A 21,737-nucleotide genomic window follows, 5' to 3' on the forward strand; every position below is an offset into this window, starting at 1 on the left:
GCAGAAAATATTACTACATATACTGCTGCCAAGGTAAGACTGTGGGCGAAGAGACGAGAAGACATATTACAGATTTTGTCATTGGATAAATGTTTTTCAATTTTATCCAATGACCACTTAGTTTAGAAAACGAGCACTGGATACGAGAAAGAGTATCAAGATGGCGTCTGAGGTTGGTGTTGTAGTGTTTAGTTTATTTGTGATATTGGTTATTTTGGAGAATACTGAAAAAGTTATCATTCTCTGTAAAGGTCGATGACGCTGCTGTGGAGAAAGAGAAAGAATTGCGACAGAAAAGAGTATACTATTATTTTATTGCGTTGATGTGAAGAGTAAAAAATTTCAACAAGTATTGCATCGTCATCCCAGCATATTTTTACCAATCTTTTCCAATAGATTAACACAGCGGTGAAGTTTCTTCAAAATCCGAAAGTAAGGGAAACTCCAGTGTCTGCACGAAAAGCGTTTCTCGAGAAGAAAGGTATTGAAAACGTTGTAGAGAAGCAGGCTGCTATTATTGTGTGTTAAGTTTGCAGCCAAACACTGTTTGTATTCAGATCATGTACAGAAGAGAGGTATGATCACTAAAATATGTTGAAAAAACTACATACACTGAATTTTTCTCCACAGGATTGTCCAAAGATGAAATCGAAGAAGCGCTTAGAGTATCAGGAACAGCATCTGATGAGGTAATACCGCTACTTGCAAATTTTTTTTTTTTTTTTTTTTGAGTATCATTTTGTTAAAGCATCAGTCAAAGCAAACACTGTAAATTTATGGCGTACAGTGTATGTTGTCTTCTGTCTTTTAGATATCAAGGCCATCAAATTCCCCAGCCCCACCTCAGAGAGGTATTAGGACTCCATCTTCAGGGTGAGTTAACTTACTTACTTCTTTGATGAATTTAATTTGCACAGCACATTCTCATGTCGTATTTTCCAGATTGTTGTTAATATGTGTGCTTCCAAAATGATATTTGAACCATTTATTTTATCAGTCATGCCTCAAGGTTGCCTCTGCCTCCAGTGCCATGGAGAAGTTATGTTGGAGCTGCAATCTTAGGTGGAGGAATTGGATATACACTGGCTCATCTTTTCAAGGTAAATCCACAAATCTAATTTGATATCAGCGCTAACTGTAAATAAGTATCCTTATAAGCAAGCTCATGGAACATCCTAAGTCATCTCTCCCTCGAGAGAAAATGTTGATTATGTCTTGTAATTAATATTCATCAAATATTCATCGTGTTAGAATTTATCTTGTTAGCATTATTAACTCAGGTGCACAATGATGTCTTTTTTTCAGACATTTGTTCTACCCTACTTTTACCACACAAAAAGTAAAGAGGAGGAGAAACTAGAGAAAATAGAAACAACTGTGACTGAACTAAAAGGCAACATGGAAGAGAGAGGTACAATGTACATGTTGTAGTTCAATTTTATCCTTGGTTCAAATTTTATTTTCCTTTGTTCTCGGTCATGTTAATGTCTGATAACAAACATTAACATGTAATGTATGATAACAAACATTAACATGTTAATGTTTGAAACAAAGGGAAATAAAATTTGAACCAAGGATAAAATTGAACTACAACATACATATTGATAAGCTGGAACACTGAACCTTCACAATCAGAAAGTGCAAATTAGAGGTTACATCTATTGGTTCACTACTTACTATCGAAAATTATTTTGGTTTACCTCATTTCCATTGGTTTACCTCATTTCCATTGGTTTAATTCACAATTTTATCATTAGATGACATGAAGTTGCAGCAGGTTCACTGACACAAATATATTCAATAGCATTTTACAAACTATCTTGTACCTTAAAATTCAAACTAGACAAAAGCAGAAAACAAGTTTAGTTAACTTTTGTTTCTAATTTTGTTGTTTTTGTTTTTGTTTTGTTTTTTTTCATTCAAGTACAAAAAAGCTTAGAATCTGTAGAGGTGAGTTCTGCTAAAATAAATGTGAAGCATTTTAAATTTGGTAACGTGTTCTCTCACATATTTAGAATAGTATCTAACTCAGTAGAACTTTTTGGTAAATGGTAAGTGGCTGTTAATTGTTTTGTGGCCAGTGTCTTACCGTCAATCAAATGTGCATTCATGGGAGCCATTATGGTTTCCCTTACCACCAATCTCATCTTCTTCACACAGAGTTTATAACTTTTTTCGTATGTGTTCTTTTTTTTAGGGTCTTCTTGAGCAACAGCAGACCAAACTTCAAAGCCTAGCTCTTGACCTTGCTTCCACACAGGTAATTAATTTAAAAAAACCTTGAAAAAAATTACCATATCTCACAGAGCATTGGCACAAGGCGAGAGTGATAAAGAACCTGGTGCAGCCCTCCCCTCTCCAAAGTTTTCTTGCCTGTACTTCAGCAGTTAGTCTGTGGGTCTGCAGTAATAGGATGTGTCCAATCCTAAGGGTTTCATATTCTGCAGATGAGTGGGAAGGAGGGAATGTTTTATAATGTCTATTCCCTGGGATTTAGCCTCACATGTGGCTGGTAGCTGCCATTACAATGACTATAAGTTGAGCAACCTTGTGCCCAAAAAGTAGCACAGTAATGGCTGGTATGCAATTAACCCTTTACACCCTAAGGGCAGTTTCCATATTCTCTATACTGTTCTCCATACATTTCCTAAGGAGCAGACAAGGAGAAATTGCATAACAATCAGAGCTTCTGTGGTTGTTGTTCATTTGCATTATTCTCATCACCTTACTGTGTTATTTAGGGAGGACAGTGTAAGGAGAAGTAAGATAATTATTAGTAACTTTTAGGGGTGAAAGGGTTCATTCATAATTTTGAATTAACACAAGGGTGAGCGGTACAAAAACAAAAAAAAGAAGAGAATAAAAAGAAAACTTACAGTCCATAAAGAAAAATTCATGTATCAATTGTTATTTTTTCCCCAGGAGAAAATAAAAAGGACGGGAAAAAAATTTTTCTTACAAAAAATGCCAACAAAAACGCCATTTGATTTTGTTATTCTCCACACTTTGATACTTTTGTAATGATTCATACCTTACATCTAGAGTGCAAAGCACTCAAACCATTTGATCTCTGTTTTTTTTTTTTTTTTTTTTACAGTCCAAGGTGGCTTTGTTACCATCTGAAAGTTACACTGTTGGTGATTTGAAAGGAGAGATTCTCTCACTGAAAGGTCTTCTTCTGAACAGGTGAGCAGAACATAAAAAAGGAAGAATAATTATTAGTAACAAGTTTGTTATCCATTCGTTGCACCCTAACATCAGTTTGCATATTCCCCCTACTGTTCTCTATACATTTCCATTGGTACTGACAAGAATTTGTTTAACAGTCAAAGCTTTTTGAGTTGGTGGTTATTTCCTTTATTCTCATGATCTCACTGAATGATTCCTCAGTCTTTCTGTAACAAGAAATTAAAGTTTTAAGGGTTAATTGGGTCAAACATGCAGATAGGATCAAGGCATTATTCCCTAACAAATGCTTTCAACTGAACATTAAATCTTGTTTTGTGAAGGAAACAATTTCCATCTCCTTTGGTGGGCTCCACTCCAGGTGCCCCAAGCATTCCAGCATGGCAACGGGCCGTTACTTCAACAGAACGAACAAGGACAACATCTTCCCTTGCTGACTCCTCTGAAATGCCTGTTACAACTGAGTCATCAGACAGCAAAGAGCTATCCAAAGTTTCTTCTTTTGAGCATAGTGCTATGAATGGTAGGTCTGACTTGTTTACACATTAAGTCTTTGTTTATTCATTTGTTCACTAGACTAGGAAAATTTTGTGGTGAGTGGAGGTCATTATGGTGTGTTATTGAGCTAGACAATTTTCTCCTACAGTACATATCTCCACCCAAGAGTGTGATTATTTGGTTGCAGAAAATTTTGAGGGAAATCTGAAATGCATTGAAGAAACCTTTATTTGCACACTCCCAGCTGTTTCACAGGATACATACTGTGTATGCTTCCTTGGATAGGCAAAACAGTTTTCTTTTTTGCAGGCAGTACCTTCACCTTTCACCATAAGGTGTATCCCTTAACCCTAATTGGAAGATTTAGAGAGAATTAGAGATTTAAGTGCACTACTTTTTATTTGCTTCAGGTGAGTTATCCAAACATTTTGACAATGTTGAAAAAGAGGCTAGTACAGAAATGCAAGATATTGTGACTTTAGAAAACAGCCCTGCAAACCAAAGTGGTACATCTAGCAGTGGAACAGAATCTACTGCCACACCCAAGACTGTAGTTGCAGTAGATGAGAAAAGTCTCAATGATGCCATGCTTAATGACACAAGTGTTATTAGTTCAGATGGAAGCCTTTCCTCAATGTCAGATTTATCAGGGAATACTTCTTTCCATGATACGTCTATTGCATTTTCCTCCACTTGTATCAAGGCTCCCTCTGATATAGGTTTGCGTTCAGATTCAACTGGGGAATCTGAGGAAGGTGTCAGTGATTCAATTGGTGTTGTGACTGTGCAATAGGGATTCAGTGTTGAAGTGACAGCTTCACCTTGCAGAGGAAGCAGCAGATAAGGGGTTCTAACAAACTGATAGTGGAACCTACAAGAAACCTAATCAAAGTAAAAGTCAAGGCGGATGATATTTGACCTTTTCGTGGAAAGGATCTCCATCAACATCTAGAGGGAATTTTTGGTATGATTCAACCGTAAACAAGCTGATCTGAAATTTTTGGACACCAAGTTTAGGTCTCACCCTGAATATCAGTTTGGAAACTATATTGTGGATCCACAGCTTTTATTAAGCCATTAGATCCAAACAAACAAACAAAAAACTCAGAATGAGCTGGTTGGAGAGTGTTTTAGTTGTGTTTTAGTTATATATATTCACATGAAAATGCACAGATGCCAGCCACAACTACTCAGTGTGGTGCTTGCCTGACTGTAGAATTGGGCGGGTTACAGATCAATGTCCGTGGACAGGATTGTAGCCAAGAACTTGAAACATCACTGGAAAGACCTACAGACCCTTAAATTTAGGGTTTAGGACAGGTGCTGAAAGACTCTGTTCCTTTCTCAGAATCTTATCATTAAACATTTCTTGAAAAAAACTTCTCTTTAAATAAAATATCCATTAGGTCCTTTTCAATTGTGAAAACAATCCTCAAACTACACAAACTCTGTGAGGGAGTACCCCATTTTATTTACAACATAGTTATTGTTGCTGTTACTACATGATAGGATTCCCAATATGAGAACTCAATTAATGTTCATTTTGTCGATAATGTTCACTTAATAAAAGATAATTATTCTATATACAAGGCTAAAAGATTAGGAAAAAAATTATTAAAATGTTTAAACCAAACGTTTTCGGCTGTTTGGCATCATCAGGGTTGAAAATAATGACCGTCTGTACATACAGACGGTCATTATGGGAATCACATGAGACATATATGTATGTACAGACAGTCATTATTTTCAACCCTGATGATATCACATGAGATATATATGTATGTACAGACAGTCATTATTTTCAACCCTGATGATATCACATGAGATATGTATGTACAGTCATTATTTTCAACCCTGATGATATCACATGAGACATATATGTATGTACAGACGGTCATTATTTTCAACCCTGATGATGGCAAACAGCCGAAAACGTTTGGTTTAAACATTTTAATAATTTTTTTCCTAATCTTTTAGCCTTGTCTATAGAATATATAATGTTCATTTTGATGGATAAAATGTGCATAATTTTCCAGGGTGAAATTTTCATATAAAACTCAAGTTGTACTAAAAAATAAGCATTAATTCAATAAAAATTAAGTCTCACTGTCAATCAACTCTAAATTAATTTGTATCACAGTATTGGAACAGTGTTAGATAAGAAGTTTCACTCCAAGAAAATTCATGAAAGCCTTAACAAGTACACTACAGCACTTAAAAACTTGAAAGTAACACCATAACAATTTGCAACAGATGTTCATGAGACATACATGTTGATAATTTATGTAATTAATCTTGGGACATACTCTATCTTAACTTGGAAAATGGTTGTACTTGAGCTGATTTTAAAGCCACAAACATTTGTCCCTTGATTTTTTTGTATTAAGTTTATGATAAGTTCATATCAATGTCAAATAATTTTCCATGTCACAAAGTAAACTTTTTTCTGCTTGAAGAATTTGGCCTAAGCAAAGCATTTGCAGAGACTTTCTATGGACAATGTAAATCTTCTGTTTTCTTGCAATATTTTTTAGTTGATCTAAAAGTGCAGATACAAAATCCCTAGTTGGGTGAATTTTGTACAAAAAAATCTTATCTATACCTTGGACAGTTTACCTAGTTTTACTAACTAAAAGGGGCTTGACAGTCTTGCTAAATATACCACACCATCTACCACATAAGGCTCAACATCTGTATTGCTTGGGTCAAGACGAGGAATGGGGCCATCCAGCAAACCCTGAAAAGCCTTGAAAAACAAACCATCAAAACAGTGGGTGTGAGATTACTATGTTATTGGTATTTGTGAACTGCAGAATATTATTCAATATGTTCCAGAGTGTTTATCAGTTTGCTATGTTTTCTCTCATTGCACCTCTTGGTCTCACTGAAATTTGGTGCTGGTGTAAAAACTCAATCAGTGATCAGATTGACCACTATTTTTTGTTGTTGTTAACCAATTGGCTGTCCATAATTTTTACATTTACATGCACTCCAATGTGGGAATTTGAATTGTACTGTTCCACTGTACATACCGTACATGCTGATTCTTCTAGTTTATTTCCCCATATGTAAACAGCATGAAGTGAACCATTGCTTCTCATTGCTTTGGCCACAGCACATAATCCTTTACCAGCTATGTTATTGCTACAAATCACCAACCTGTGAAACAAAGGAGTAGAAAGATGTTAAGTACATTTTGCCTTCAAACTTATAATTTTCATGTCTTTTCTATCAAGAATTGTGTAATTTTTTCTTTTTTGGTTGGTCACATGATTTTGAGGTTTCTGAAGTTAGCACTAAAATTTACAGTTCTGGTCTGTTCTCTTTTCCTTTTTTTTATGGTTCCTCCCTTTTAGTTTGGAACTTTTATATTATGTTTGTAAATGAATGGGTTGTAGGTGATTTATTCCACTTGAAGGGGCTGAATGTGCCTTTATGCTCCATGAAAGGACACAAGAACTGGAAATAAGTCTCATGTTCTTCCTAGGTGAGTCTACGTCTGTATACATTCACAATTACACTGATAGATTCATTGACTGATTGCTTGATTGTTTGATCAATGAATTGAGCCACCTTCCCGTACTAGGACGTTGAATTCACTAGCGGGTTTTAAGAGGGTAGTTAGAGGAATGGATGATGGTGGCTGTGTGGGCTGCTTGGTTTGCAGTGCATGATTCTTAGTTATATCTTAGTTAGGCTCAGACTATTCCTCCCCCTCCCCCCCCCCCCCCCCCACACACACATTTTAAGGTCCCCTAGCCTAATTTTGCGGACCACAAATTTTATGCTATTTACCGGTATTCTTATATTTTAGGCTATGCTATTCAATTGTATATTAATACTTAGTCATTTTATTTAAATTATCTTGTTGTGTCCTTACTTAGTGGTTTTATTACTGCTATTTTATAATTGACACATGAATAAAGTTTATCATCATCATTGATTAAGGGAGTGAGTGATTAAAGGATTGACTGACTGATGAATTAAAAGTCAGTGAAAGACAGACCAGTTCATTGGAAGGACTACTGACTAACCTAGTGATTGAAAGAACTATAAAGGCAGATGGAATGAGAAGTGACTAGAGGGATTAGTAATCCAAACGATTAACTAAAGGTAATAATTAAGGTCACCTAGACACCTTACAGCTGAAGACAAGCTAAATATCCTTACGTGGTAAGGTTGGTGTTGTAAGCAGCTAATGCATCAGCAAGAGCAATGGCTCCATCATCTTCAATTCTGTTGTATGCCAAGTTCAGTACTTCTAGAGGAGTGTTGCTCTTCAGAAGGATAGCCAGCTGTTTGGCACCATCTCTTGTAATGTTGTTGCTGTGTTAAGGGGATACACATGAAAGTTTATACATTCAAAAGGTATTTCACAACTGCAATAAAAGCACCATTCTTGCATTTGACGTATAAGGCGTAAATTCTACAAGAAAATATATTTTGTAGGAAAACAATGCTTGCAAGTTATTGTGCAATCATTATGATTACAGCCTTGCTATCAGGATGAAAGATTAGCAGAGTATTAACTTCCCATCTTAGTTACTCATGATTACCTTCTTAAATCCAGGTGTGTCAGTGCTAAGTTATCCATAAGGTTTTCCTTCAATCTCTCTGCACCAAAATCTCTCATGTCATAATGTGTAAGGTGGATTTCTTGTAGTCTAACATTCACTTTCAGCATTTTGGCCACATGAACTGTGGTTTCCTCCTTAAAATTGTATCAAAAGTAAACATTCTGAACAACTTGGTTTCTTGATGAGAAAAACAGTGATCAACACATGTTTCATTGATGGCAACTCTCAATAGACCACTGTATGCTATGGAAAAAAGATGCAACAAGCTAGATTTTGCTACTGTGTAATTTAAATACACTGAAGAGTATGAAATACATATTTAAATGTAGATATTAGCTCACCTGACGGGTAAAGAGTATAGGTCTGTTCAAATTCACAGATTTTAGCGTGTTGTTGAAGTTGAGTACAGTGGTTATGGCTATTATACTTTCTATCTCCTGCAACAGAATGATTCTTTTGGTAATTAAAAGAAAAAAAACCTTAGACTTTAGGTTGCAGTGAAAAACCAGTTTTTAAACCTTATCCAATAGCAGGCTTGAGTACCACCCTGCATTGCCAAAATTAAAACTCCCCTGTAACCAAACCAATTTACCTGGTCCGTTTCACCAAGATCAAGTTCCTCTAGCATAGTGTTGACTTGAAGAGATCCAGCAATTGCCATTCCACCTTTGTTTTTTATTTTGTTGCCATTTAATCTCAGCTTACCAAGGGTTTCATTTACCTGAAATCATAAACAAGCCATTAATGAAACGTTTACATACATATATACATATTTACACACATACATACTAGGTTAATTGACCACTCCCCGTAGGGGCTTTTCAGGGCCAATGCCGAGCAACACCCACCTATACCACCCAGGGGAGGACACCCACCACACAATAATCTCGTGCACAGGAAATTAACGTCTCCTACCCCTAACCCTGCAGGAGACAGGGCCTACGGTTTATTCGTACCTATTTGAGAAGGCTAGAATATCTATCCATTTCTTGATAGAAAGGTAGCAAATTCTCCTCACTTATTTTAAGACCATGAGTATTGGTCCGGCCGGGGCTCGAACTCTCTACCTCCCGCACAACACAATCCAGCGCTCTAACCAATTAAGCTAACCGGGAGGCAGTATACCTCGGTATTCAAAACATCAGTCCATTTTTGTGATTCCCTAAGATGAAAATGTTTGATCATGTGGACTGTAGATAGGTATCTCTTATGTTTGATATTTTTTTTATTAGCATTTGATCATATATTGTTAGTACTAACTATGTGGTGTGCTTTAAGGCTGTCAGAACCAAGTTGTTTCACACAACTAACAAACAACCACACAAGCCAATGAATTGAGATTTTGCACTGGAAATTTGGGTGGAAAGTAGGAAACTAAAACTGATCCCCTCATGCAGGCCCTATATGCTTGACCACACTGTTCCTTGGGAGTAGCAATACATGACTCTTTTTTTTTTACAGCTCTGTTAGATTGTAAGGGGCTCATCTATAAAAGTGACATGCACAATCTGGGACCAAGATGGATGTCAAGTGACAGAACCTCACATATATATAGATGTTTGTCTGTTGCTAAAGCTGAATATTTTCTGAGCTTGGTCGTTAAGAGCTGTATGTAGGTTAAGATAATCCAGGGTTAGTGTGATTTATTTTATTTAATTATTTAATATTTATGAGCTAACTCAGCCAAAGAAGAGAACCACAGTTGTTAGAAGGCAGTACAGTACAAGTGCCAACCCTAGGGTGTCTCGAAAACTCAGACCTCGAAAACTCAGAACTCAGACCCGAAAAACTCAGACCCTCTGGGTGCCTCAAAAACTCAGACCCAGAAAATAAAACAAATTTACACCGCGTGAATGCCGCAAGCCGACTTGTTTACTGTTCGTCGATACAGTGGCATTATGTGCACTGATCATGAAAATTATCTGCCGAGAAAAGAAAAAACAGCTTGCAGTGTTAGATACGAGCAACAATCATGAAAATTATACTCAACATTCGTATAGATTTTTCTTTTCGTTATCGTATAAGCCAAGTTTATATCCACAACGTGTCGTGTCATTACAAGCCATTCGCAAGGTGTGTTGCGTGGTTCCCTGTACAAACATACTGAGGACCGGCATCACCCAACAGTAGCGGATATAACCTTTCGCGGTCCTTATACTTCGAAAAATTGTCGCGATTGAGTCACCTGCATTGAATTTTGAGCAGAATAGACCATTAATGGTCGAGAAGTCGTTTTTTGTTAAATCTGTAATCTAAATGATATGTCTGTCTGTAAAAGGATTGAGATTGCTGTCATTTGGTTGAGCAAGTGTGGTTTTACCAGCAATCGATTTTATAACCAATCGTTTTGGATGTGTACTTTTAAATTCAAAACAAACACTTGCAATATTATTTCAGTGTTCAGTTTTGTTGCAATGTCGTTTCCAAAAAGCATTTAGTGAATCATACAGTAAGTACATTCAAGGGTATTTATTGAAAGGAAAGAAAATAACTCGTGTGGCTTGAAGAATGCAACCATGAACGGATAATGTCTCATCGTAATGGACCACGAATATTGATTAAAAGCTTATGTTGTCCCATTGACACATGAACCGCCCGTGACCGCCCGTGCGTAACAACCCTAACCACTCTCCCGTTGTGGCTCTTTGTGTTTTGTTGCCATAGTGACTTAGGAGGATAATTATCCAATCATTTGGCCTCCTTTGCCCAGATTTTGACATCGTGACTTTTAAAATTTTCACGTTGAAGCGCGTGCGGTTGACGATGGCTGACGAGATTCTAGTAGATCCCAGAGTCGCGGCACTTTTCGAAGACTCGGGGGATGAAGGAAGCTTTGATGGATTCGATGACCAAGACAGGGATAGGTTAAATTTAAGTAATGATTCGGATTTAGATTTAGATGGTTTAGAGGCTGAAGACGATGACACAGATGCTGAAGAAGAAGAAGCTCGCTGGACTGACCAGCTCGACGATATCCAAGTTCCCCAGTTCCACGCCTCTACAGGCATTAATGTAGTATTAAATAATCCTAATGAACTAGATGCTTTTTTAGCTTTCATCGGTAATGATTTATGGGATAAAATAGTCGAGGAAAGTAATCGTTATGCGCACCAACAGTTAGGTGATCGATTTGAAAGTTTTCGTGCCATAACGCGTGCAGAAATGAAGGCATTCATCGGAATAATTATAATTATGGGTATTGTTAAGCTTCCACAGTATGCTTTTTTCTGGTCAACCGATGAATTTCTAGGAAATCCAGGCATTAAGAAGGTAATGGCTAAGAATAGGTTTGAGGAATTAAGTTGCTATTTACGTTTTAACGATTCAAGTAAGGAGCCCGCTAGGGGCGATAGAGATTACGATCGCCTTTTCAAAGTTCGACCCGTTTTAGATTATGTTCGCAATAAATGCGGGGAAAATTTTCTGCCCAGTAAGAATATTTCCGTAGATGAGGGTATGATTGGGTTCCGGGGGAGGTTATCTTTTAGACAGTATATGCCAGCTAAGCCCACTAAGTATGGTATTAAAGTTTGGATGGCCGCCGATTCTAGTAATGGCTACGTACTAAATTTTGATGTTTACTTAGGTAAAGAACCAAACCAGCGGCCAAGAATTTACGGCTTGGGGTACGACGTGGTGACTAGTATGATTAGGCCCTATATGAATAAGAACCACCACGTTTTTTTTGACAACTTTTTCAGCTCAGTTAAGTTATTAGAACATTTAGCAAGTAATGATACTTATGCTTGTGCCACCGTAAGATGTAGTCGTAAGGACTTGCCTCCCTGTGCCAAAGATAAGTTGCGTCCCGGGCAGAAATTGGTTCGCCAAAAGGGTAATGTAGTTTTCACCAAGTGGCACGATAAGAGAGACGTTAGCGTAATTTCTTCTAACCTTAGTCCTCTAGCCGTAGATGTAGTGGTAAATAGGCGTAATCAGCAGGTTTCGAAGCCTGCTGTAGTAGATCTTTACAATAAGCACATGGGAGGCGTAGATCTTGCAGATCAGTTGCGTAACTATTACTCGATGGGTCGTTCTTCTTCTAAGTGGTATAGGTATTTATTTTGGTTTTTATTTGATATTTCAATTTGCAATTCTTTCATTCTATACAACCACTATAGGGGAGAACATGGGGAGGGTAAAGTTAAACAGGTTAATTTTAGGATGAATCTCGCTAAGCAGTTGATCGGGGGGTTTTCTTCTACAGTTTCCGTAGGTAATTCAGTTAAACGCCGTAAGATTGAGAATTTGTCTCGAGAGCTTGGAAACGTAGGATCTCATTTCATAGTTAAGATTGAAGGTAGGAAGAAGGTTTGCGTTTATTGCAGCAAGTCAGGTATTAAGACAAAGTCGGGTCGATCAGTAGAGACCACTTTTCAGTGTTTACAATGCAGCGTAGCTCTTTGTAAGACTTGCTTTCACGATTTCCATAGTTAAATAGTTCTTGAACCTTCCTTCATGTCCCAAGTCATTTTCCACCGGATTAGTGCCCGACGAGAAGAGAAAACAAACAACCACGAGAGGATAAGTATAATTAAGTATTTGGTTCTTGTTTTGGCCTTTTTTATCCTGGATTGGCTGTTTGATTGGTTCCGATTTTGCCTTGATCTTTTTATGGCTTTCATATTTATTGCGGAGCGTACTTTAAATTTTCGCTAAATTTTCGTGTCGCTGCGAGTTTGGATTATTTTTTTTTCGCTTTGGCAATTCAATTGGTTTGGTCTCCATTGGCAGATGTTTTACTAAGTTTGGCTGCTGAATTTTAATTCAATAAATCTTGATTGGAAACCCGATCGCTGTTGTCTGATGTTTTGTTTTTAAGTGTTGGTGCGCCCCATTGGGTTTTCTTAGCTTTGCCGTTCACAATTTTGTATTTCGCGCGGGTGTATTTTTCGCTTCTCCTGCCTTTAACAGCTTTCAGACGTTCTAACCTAAAAGAAACTGGAATGGTTATCAAACAATTTTTGTAAAAATGATTAAATCTGACCGAACTACGCATTCTCGACCGCAAATCTTTTGACAACATCTCGCTTTCGCAACGTGTTAAAAAATCGAAAATCGTCGCGCGGCGAAGGGATAGTTTGAAATTTTGTTTCCTCCATAAATTAAAGGGCACTTTAGTAGCTCTTTTCCCGAATATTTTGGTATATTCCTGACAATAAATTATTTCCCTTTTCGTTGGCCACGACTTCGAAATCTGATTTCCCATTGATCTCCCCTGCGCATATATGTTTAATTTACCGCTCTTGTAACGCAATCACAAGTGGGGAAATTCCTGACGATAATTGGCATTGTCACGCGCGAAAACATAAACAAAGAACCGTTTATACACAGTCAGTTATTCTTTAAAATGAGGGAAGTATAAGGACCCCAAAAGGTTGTATCCAGTTTCAAATATCCGCCACTACTGTCGCATGACGCCGTTCCTACATTTGTACAGGGAACCATCACGCAACACACCTTGCGAATGGCTTCTAATGACACGACACGTTGTGGATATAAACTTGGCTTATACGATAACGAAAAGAAAAATCTCTACGAATGTTGATTATAATTTTCATGATCACTGCACGAATCTAACACCGCAAGCTGTTTTTTCTTTTCTCGGCAGATAATTTTCATGATCAATGCACATAATGCCACTGTATCGATGAAAAGTCAACAAGTCGGCTTGCGGCATTCACGTGGTATAAATGTTTTATTTTTTGGGTCTGAGTTTTCGAGACACTCCCAGAGGGTGTGAGTTTTTCGGGTCTGAGTTTTCGAGACACTCAGAGGGTCTTAGTTTTTCGGGTCTGAGTTTTTTGAGACACTCAGAGAGTCTGAGTTTTTCAGGTCTGAGGTCTGATTTTTCGAAGTCTGAGTTTTCGAGACACCCGCTAACCCTAGAAGAAATTTTTATTTGGATTTCTCTAGTGTGAGATCTGATTTCGGATCTGAGAGCTTTAAAAAGCAATTTGTCCACAATTTGATGATTTGATGTTCTAAAAATAATTAAAGAAAATCCGAAAAAGGCTTTTGAACACAGGAATAGAGAAATCTAGATAAAAAAAATTTATCCCAGGGTTAGCACTTATACTGTGCCTTCTAACAACTGTATTCTCTTTGGCAGAATTAGCTCATAAAAATGTTTTGAATTACCTGCAATCCTTTTGCAATTGCCTCACCTCCAGCAGGTCCAATGTCATTGTAACTTAACACTAACCACTGAAGACAAACTGTCTCCTGTAAGATAAAGAGTCAGCTATTACTGACAGTAATGTCAGTTATCTGTCTCAGCTATTACCTGGGTTCTATTGCAACAGTAATTCCGTGGATCATTTTAAACAGAAAAAGTCATTCTCGTATGAATCTTACAAGATAATTTTTCTTTAACCAACTGATCATGAATTGATCATTAGATAAATTTTACTTGGCCACTGTGAATGGTTTCAAATACTGACCTCTCGAGCATTAGCCCTTCATCATTCTCTCTGATGAAAGGCTAACACTAAAAATGTAAGCTATAGAAACATTTCTACTCTTTACGGTGACCACTTTTCATGTCAACTCGGTAAATAAAACCAAATTTTCTTGTAATACCACCACAGTTTCTTTAGAAACTGTCTATTTTTAAAATTGTAGGATACTCTACGTCACCTCCTTTAGCATAATTATGGAAGATGTTCCTTTGTTTCTTCTTGTATTATTATTCCAACAACCACAAAATAACTATTAGTGGGTCATTATCAAAACTATACCTGGAGAAGTTGACTCATCAAATTGGCTCCATCATCTCCAATACAGTTATATCCTAAATCAAGTCCAATTATAAAAGTGTTGCTTCTTAATGTCTTGTACAATATGGATGCATCCTGAACAAGAAAAAAACAACATCATTAGTATTCATCATATCATTCCTATGATTTGTGTTATACAGTTTTTGGAGATGGACAATCTTTAGTATATGCTAAATGCTGGCTTCCAGCAAAATTCACGGGAGGAAAAAGCAGTGATGACCGGCTGCATTTTTGACTGGCAATTGCTTGGAAAAGCACAGCAGGTATTGCTGATGTTACACACCTACTATCATTGAATCCTTCAACAGCCCCTCTTGAAATTTCAGCCAACAACTTCATTTATAGATACAACTCTGAGTATAATGTGATTCTTGGGTATTACACTGCACACATCTTGATAAACATAAACATACAATACATATGATGCACGATCCTCGCAGTAGATGGCGCTATTTAAGCAATAGCGAAAATCAGACCTGAAAAAAATCAGGCCTGTACGGGATTCGAACCACTGACCTCTGCGATACTAGTGCAGCGCACTACCAATTGAGCTAACAAGCTCAATTGGTCAGTGGTTCGAATCCCATGCAGGCCTGATTTTTTTCAGGTTTGATTTTCGCTATTGCTTAAATAGCGCTATCTACTGCAAGGATCGTGCATCATATGTATCTAATGCCACAGTTCAAAATATATGAACTTCATATATTTCATTATATCTGATAAACATACAAATAGACCTGCATGTTTACTTGTGAAAGGGAAGCATGTTTTTGGTTTCTAATATCGTAAGAAGTTTGAGAAAATGCCAAGAAATTGGTGTTCTGCTACAGCAGTGATTGATATCGCTATTGAATCAGTACCTCGTCAGTAAGTCTTCTTCTGTACATTTCATTGCGTTCATTCCTCTTGTTACCATGTAGGAACAAGTCAAACTCAATGATGGGATCCCTGTTAAAAAAACAACATATTTGAGAAAATTCTTCATCTGTTCAGAAAAATGACATGTTTTGAATACTTTACTTCAAAAAATGATGTTATGAGAACAATATGAACCTGATCAGTTTGTTTTATAAATTTTTACTGACCAGGTATGTTTTTACCTCAAAAAGTAATTATTACTAAAAACCTGCCTAATTAACTTGAACAAGATTAACTTCCCTTTGACTTGACTCCACTTTTCCAGTCATTTACCATTAGCTAACTTGAACCCAATTAACCCAAACTAATTGTTAACTCAAATTAATTTAAAATAAGTAAAATAAAAATCTTTATTTATCCAGGTGATAGATGAATCAGCTGAAACCCAGAGGGAACAGCTGGTGTAAATGGATGATCAGCTTACTTTCCCTTGGCTCAAATTTACCCAGATAACTCCCATTTTAAATATTAATATTAGTGAATAAACATCAAAGTGTCTGAACATAGCTGATTGACAGCTCTCAACCTTTAATCCCAAATGACATATACTGGATAACATTTATGAAAACCTAATAAATTTAACCAAACTTTCCAGACTTCATTTAATTAACCTTTTTTTAAAAAAAAAAAAAACACTAAATATACACAAAAGACTGTTCCTTGTGTAAGAATGCTAAAAACATGATTCCTTTTTTATTAAAAGGTACTAACAGAATAATTTAAATTTAGCACCAACCCAATAAGTCAAATGCCTGCTAACTTGAACCACTTTTTATTTCCCTTGGGAGATCTAGTTAGTGGGGTTCCATGAATTGTAGAAATGTTGATTATTGTATAGAGAAAATTGTTCTATCACAGTGCAGCAAGTGGGCGTTCAAGCGATTGAGGATGTTCTACTGTAATACAAATAAAACTAATACTGTCCATATTACAGCTTTGGGTATTTCAAGCAAGTTAATAACTATTTAACTATTTCAGGTACTCCACTAGAGTCAATGATAAAAGACTGAAATTATGAGAATTCCATCTATCAATTTTGCTCAAAAGGCCCTGATTTATTGAATACACCTAAACACTTTCACTTTTCTAATAAAAAACTGACATTTTTACGCAAGCCTCGTACATTTAATTTCACAGCTCTCCTGTTGATGTCTTCGACAACATTCAATACATTTAACAAACTACTTTACAAAACAAAGCAGGAATTAAATGCTTTTCACTGTCCCATGAGAAATCAAATGAAACCAAACTTGTGGGTGGAATAAACGTGCCTTTAGCATTGTTGCTAATATAATGGTTGCTTAGCAACCACAGAAAAAGAGACTATACATTCAGAAAGGTCTTTACTGTGTGTGGTTACACCTGATCCCGAGCTTCTAACAAAGTTATCACGTTACCCATGGAAACGTGTAGTTTAGTATCAACCCACAGCTGGATGCACGGAAAATCTTAAACTAGCTGTAGTTTATTTTAACCTCACCAGGCTAACTAAAAGCTTCAAATTTTCATTCCGTGCAGGTGAAGCAAGATTTGTTCAATTTCTCATTGATCAGTTCAATTATTCCAAGTTCAAAATTACTTAATCCTACTATTTTGTTCCTGTGATGGGCGAAAATGCAAGCAAGAACTTAAAACTCACAGAAAATTGTCATCTACTGCAGAATTCAAAACAGCTAAGATTCCCGTATCGGGTTCTTTCTCCAATTCGGCACAGACTTTAAGGTAATCTTCCTTCGTTGAAGCAGCGTCACCCATTTTAAGGGTTAGCAAAGGGAGTATATTTGCTCCAATTTCCAGGACTTAAAAGATCTTCTTCAAGCAGCGATAGAAATGTTCCCGCCATCAGCAGCCATTTTGAACTTGGTTGCTTAGCAATATGTCTCTTTGCGTTCTTGTTGACTTTAGATATAAGATATACTTTGATTGGCTAAACAAATTGTTACAAATTTTTGACCAATCATAAGAGATTTCATAAAAGCCGAGGTAAATATTTACTCGTTGCCAAGGCGACACGTTGCTAATTTTCACGTCCAAGGAAGAATTGCTCTATTCAACAAGAAGTTTTGAAAGGAAACAATTGATGCCCTTGCGCTTGAACCTAAAAACTTCAAAGTTTCTAGATCTTTGATATATATAGATGTCTAGATAACCTAAACAAAATATTCTTGCCCAGGGAATATGACAATCCGCGCCGATCAAGAAGAGGAAAGTAAACTTCACGTTGGAGCCCGACTAGACAACCTCAAGTTGGTACGCGCAGCTATTAAAGAAGGATCAGATCCAGACGCCCTGGGAATAAATGGCAGGACTGCATTGCACGAAGCCAGTTCTTGTGGCAACCTAGAGATAACAATCGCACTTCTTGAAGGTGGTGCCGATCCAAATATTCAGGATAGCCTAAGATGTACCCCTCTCCATCTCGCCGCAATCAATGGTCATTTAGAAGTCGTTCGCAGCCTAGTGCGCGCTGGCGCTCGGCTGGATTTAAAGAACGCTGAAGGAAAAATACCTCAGAGTTGTGCCAGCGATGATTGCTTGGACTTTCTTGCGAGGCAACGTAAGTAAACTCTATTTGGTAATCGAGGTATTAATCAGTTAGACGAATGATTCAAAGACGTTCTTGTTTGTGGAGGAAACAATCACGTACCCTCTAAAACAAGCGCGCTGACTTAAGAACCTGGTTGTGATTCCATTGTTACTGATCAGTAAGCATCCATGTGATATTTTGTTCATTTTCCAGTCAAGGAAAACACAACAGTATATTTGGTATACCGTAGGTTGATCTTATGTTTAAGTTAAAAGCTCCAATCATGTTAATAGCGAAATCGCATGGACATACGTATAGGCAAGATATGTGATTTACAAACGAAGTTACGTCAACTGCGAGTCAAAACTATATTTAGATAAAAAGTACATAACTTTGACATTGCCAGGAACTCTTGTGAGTTGCGCAGTTTCTTGTCTAAATGCATGACAAAAAATCGTTCAATCGAATGAAATCATGTCTGTAGAGTTTGGAATGTTTCGTTAATTGAATCTTGCTCAGCTGGTTTTTTTTTTTTTTTTTTTTTTTTTTTGATAAACACATACAAAAATCTTAACATATGGATAGAAAGTATACATATAGGGATACTTAGTGGAGAATGCAGTGATATTGCAACCTGGTTCACAGTAAATCCCATATTTCTTGTTGTCTTGTGTTGTTCGATTGACGGCCGTCGTTGAATCGAAAAGTGAGTGTTCTTCTCGCTTACAATCGCGTAACCAAAGCTGCGACATTGTGCCCCAAAATATCGAAGTTGTCTGGGGCGTTGTCACATTTTCCATGTACTTATTTTCTTTTCTGCTTATGTAAACTTATGTCTAATTGTATTCAGCTTTCCTAATCGAGTCAGTCAATCAATATATATACTTTTCAATAATTGTTTGCTAACCAGCTTACTTAAATCTATCATGGTATTGTCTAATTCTAGGTGCTGAAGAGTTCATAACTGTGAGACCTTCTCCAGTCGAAGAAAACTCTGTTCGAAAGGTAAGCTAACAGGCCCAAACATCTCCAGGATAAGAAATAACTGCCATTCTATCTCCAAACATAGCTCTAATATCACTTGAAAGTTTCGGCATCAGCTGAAATCTCAAAATGTTTTGATAATTTTAAGGCCACTGTTTACGCTAAAAATGTTAGAGCCCAACTCTTGTTAGAGAAATGGGAATTATTTTGAAAACTGTATTTTACACTGAAGCCCAGCTTATTGAAACGGTAGTTTGTTATGGAATCGCAATATTTCAAGTACTAAACATTTTGTTCTCTTCTTGGCTTCTCTGTTGTATATGTAATGTTCATTGGCAGATTTGAAGCTGTCTTTTTTTTTTTTCATATAATCTTAAAACGATTGATTCTCCTTGAATTACAGCTATATGGTCCCAAAGCAAGCCAAAGCCCAGTTCTGAAGAAGCATAGGCAGTCATCACCGTGGTCAGACAGTTCTCAGAGCTCGCGTGAAAGTATGACGTCAAGTAGTTCAGGTAATTGGCTGGGAAGACTCTCGTCATGTTGAACATGTAAGAGAGCCAGAAATTTAGTTGGGAGAAATTTTTGTCTGCTGTGAGATAACTTTACAATTGTTATAGTAAATGTATGTGCAAGTTTTGCCAAAATGGTGTTCAATGAATATATCTGAAAAATATTTTTGAGAGTCGTGAATATTGATTAGTATATATAATAAGGATTATTTTTAGACCACAACTAGGAAGTTTATACAAAGCTGATTCATAATTTATGTACATGCAAGGGTGGTAAACCTGACTTGAATAAATGAACCCACACAGTCAAAACAACCTGTTATTGTTATTGTTATTTTTTAGTATTTCATATTTTCCGGTTTTAAATCAAAGTTACCGTCAGTAATGTATATTAACTTTTTTCCTTCTGTATTTTAGGTTCCAGTGACAGCTGTTGTGAATCATCATATGCTGCATATCAACCAGGTGACCAGTCACATTTGTATGTAAAGCTGACAAATTAACTTTTGCACACTCTCCTAGCAGAAAAATATATCTTTGATAAATGAGATGCAATGAATATATGAAGTTCATATATTTTGAACTGCAGTATTAGATATGTATGATGTGCAATCCTCGCAGTAGATAGCGCCATTTATGCAATAGCGAAAATCAGTCCTGAAAGAAATTGGTAGAGCGCTGCACTAGTATCACAGAGGTCAGTGGTTCGAGTCCCGTACAGGCCTGCGAGGATCGCACATCATACGTATCTTTGATAAAATTAGACATACAAATATATGACAAAAATATATTTACCCTCTTTATTTTTTGTTATGGATTTTTTGTAGGGCCTGGAGAAGTGAAAGTCTCTTTAGATTTTAGCCCCAATAGACGCTTTCTGGATATTCACGTTGGAGAAATTAAAGATGTGAAACTTCCTGCAGGTAAAAGGTGTTTTTATGTTAATAATGAAATACCTTTTACTAATACCTGGTTGTTTGGTTACAATGAATATATGAAGTTTATATATTTTCATACGCACCTGGTTGTTTGTTTGGAAAGGAGATGCAAATCTTCATTAACATGGCTAATCCATCCTAATAAAAGACTATGAACAACCTCCTGCCTTCTCTGTGAAGTCCGTTATACGTTACGTACACAAGTAGAAAAAAAAATTATGGAGGCACTCCGCAGAATTCTGGGAGTTAGAAGCTTGGAAAAAAAAAGAAGTTGCCTCACTCCCAGAGTTCAGTGCGGCGCTACCATCAAACTGAAATTCACCTGCAGAGCTTCTAAAAATTGTTGAAGTACCATTGCAAATCTTTTTTTAGGTCACAATATGTCGCACATCTACGTTAAAGGATATCTTGTTCCTGACAAGTCGAAGGACTCAAAACGGAAAACATGCTTACGTAAACTTGGGCGGTCAGAAGAAAGAAGAACTTCAAGAGATAGTGTAACTTTATGGGACAATGAAGAAGCTGAGAGCGATAAAACTGCTGGGAAACGAATGGGCCAGAGATTAGTATCTTCACTGAAGAGGGGAAGTCGCTCATCCTTGCATAGAGAGAAGAGTCGAGACCAAAGTAAGAATCTTGTTTTTTTTCTCGTTACTTTTTCCGGGGAAGATTTGTGGGTCAACCAAAACAATCTTTTCATTCTTGTATTTAGTGTGTTTTTGCAATGCAGACGAAATACATGGAACTAGCTAAGGTATTTATCTTCAATCTCTTCTTCTAAAATAGGCAAGCCAGCACCTGTTTACCGCATATCAACC

The 21,737-nt window shown here is 36.9% G+C and overlaps 4 protein-coding genes across 5 annotated transcripts in view; 3 read left to right on the plus strand and 1 right to left on the minus strand.

Annotated features, from left to right (window-relative positions):
- Positions 1-97: 97 nt before the first annotated feature.
- LOC111346461 (peroxisomal membrane protein PEX14) lies at positions 98-5,797 on the plus strand. The gene is made up of 12 exons (XM_022953747.2): positions 98-172; positions 252-299; positions 397-481; positions 631-689; positions 812-873; positions 998-1,100; positions 1,306-1,411; positions 1,925-1,950; positions 2,198-2,260; positions 3,098-3,186; positions 3,510-3,709; positions 4,095-5,797. Exons 1-12 carry the CDS (start codon positions 161-163, stop codon positions 4,475-4,477), a joined length of 1,236 nt encoding a protein of 411 aa, XP_022809482.1. The 5' UTR covers positions 98-160; the 3' UTR covers positions 4,478-5,797.
- On the minus strand, positions 5,131-20,459 carry LOC111346470 (leucine-rich repeat-containing protein 34). Of its 2 annotated transcripts, none has more exons than XM_088730625.1 (10): positions 20,358-20,459; positions 15,901-15,988; positions 15,002-15,115; positions 14,403-14,486; positions 8,854-8,982; positions 8,603-8,698; positions 8,241-8,395; positions 7,855-8,010; positions 6,717-6,843; positions 5,131-6,430 (listed from the first exon to the last, which is right to left on the minus strand). In XM_088730625.1, the coding sequence occupies exons 2-10, from the start codon at positions 15,925-15,927 to the stop codon at positions 6,314-6,316; spliced, it is 1,005 nt and encodes a 334-aa protein (XP_088586751.1). In that variant the 5' UTR covers positions 15,928-15,988; positions 20,358-20,459; the 3' UTR covers positions 5,131-6,313. The 2 variants fall into 2 exon arrangements, with proteins under 2 accessions (XP_088586751.1, XP_022809493.1); XM_022953758.2 differs by lacking the exon at positions 20,358-20,459 and adding an exon at positions 17,598-17,852.
- Positions 10,987-13,054, plus strand: LOC111346434 (piggyBac transposable element-derived protein 4). Its single transcript, XM_022953723.2, has one exon. The coding sequence runs from the start codon at positions 11,025-11,027 to the stop codon at positions 12,696-12,698; it is 1,674 nt and encodes a 557-aa protein (XP_022809458.1). The 5' UTR covers positions 10,987-11,024; the 3' UTR covers positions 12,699-13,054.
- LOC111346423 (uncharacterized) overlaps positions 17,988-21,737 on the plus strand; it is a 5,671-nt gene continuing 1,921 nt past the window's right edge. Inside the window, exons 1-7 of the mRNA XM_022953714.2 lie at positions 17,988-18,515; positions 19,432-19,490; positions 19,873-19,984; positions 20,399-20,446; positions 20,809-20,904; positions 21,292-21,546; positions 21,706-21,737. The exon at positions 21,706-21,737 is cut by the window's right edge and continues 268 nt beyond it. Coding sequence (XP_022809449.1) covers positions 18,137-18,515; positions 19,432-19,490; positions 19,873-19,984; positions 20,399-20,446; positions 20,809-20,904; positions 21,292-21,546; positions 21,706-21,737 — 981 coding nt within the window. The 5' untranslated portion in view covers positions 17,988-18,136. The remainder of the gene's footprint in view (positions 18,516-19,431; positions 19,491-19,872; positions 19,985-20,398; positions 20,447-20,808; positions 20,905-21,291; positions 21,547-21,705) is intronic.

The sequence above is a fragment of the Stylophora pistillata genome, chromosome 8, assembly GCF_964205215.1.
Source record: "Stylophora pistillata chromosome 8, jaStyPist1.2, whole genome shotgun sequence".
Lineage (NCBI taxonomy): Eukaryota > Metazoa > Cnidaria > Anthozoa > Scleractinia > Pocilloporidae > Stylophora > Stylophora pistillata.

Bases quoted from the DNA above. Each gene is read 5' to 3' on its own strand.
- LOC111346470 (XM_022953758.2), bottom strand. From the start codon at position 17,713: ATGGGTGACGCTGCTTCAACGAAGGAAGATTACCTTAAAGTCTGTGCC. The intron at 8,699-8,853 runs GTAAATTGGTTT...ATTCTGTTGCAG, and splicing joins ATCTTGGTGAAACGGACCAG to GAGATAGAAAGTATAATAGC. The intron at 8,396-8,602 runs GTGAGCTAATAT...TACAATTTTAAG, and splicing joins CTATACTCTTTACCCGTCAG to GAGGAAACCACAGTTCATGT.
- LOC111346461 (XM_022953747.2), top strand. The intron at 874-997 runs GTGAGTTAACTT...TTATTTTATCAG, and splicing joins ATTAGGACTCCATCTTCAGG to TCATGCCTCAAGGTTGCCTC. The intron at 1,951-2,197 runs GTGAGTTCTGCT...TCTTTTTTTTAG, and splicing joins AAAGCTTAGAATCTGTAGAG to GGTCTTCTTGAGCAACAGCA.
- LOC111346434 (XM_022953723.2), top strand. From the start codon at position 11,025: ATGGCTGACGAGATTCTAGTAGATCCCAGAGTCGCGGCACTTTTCGAA.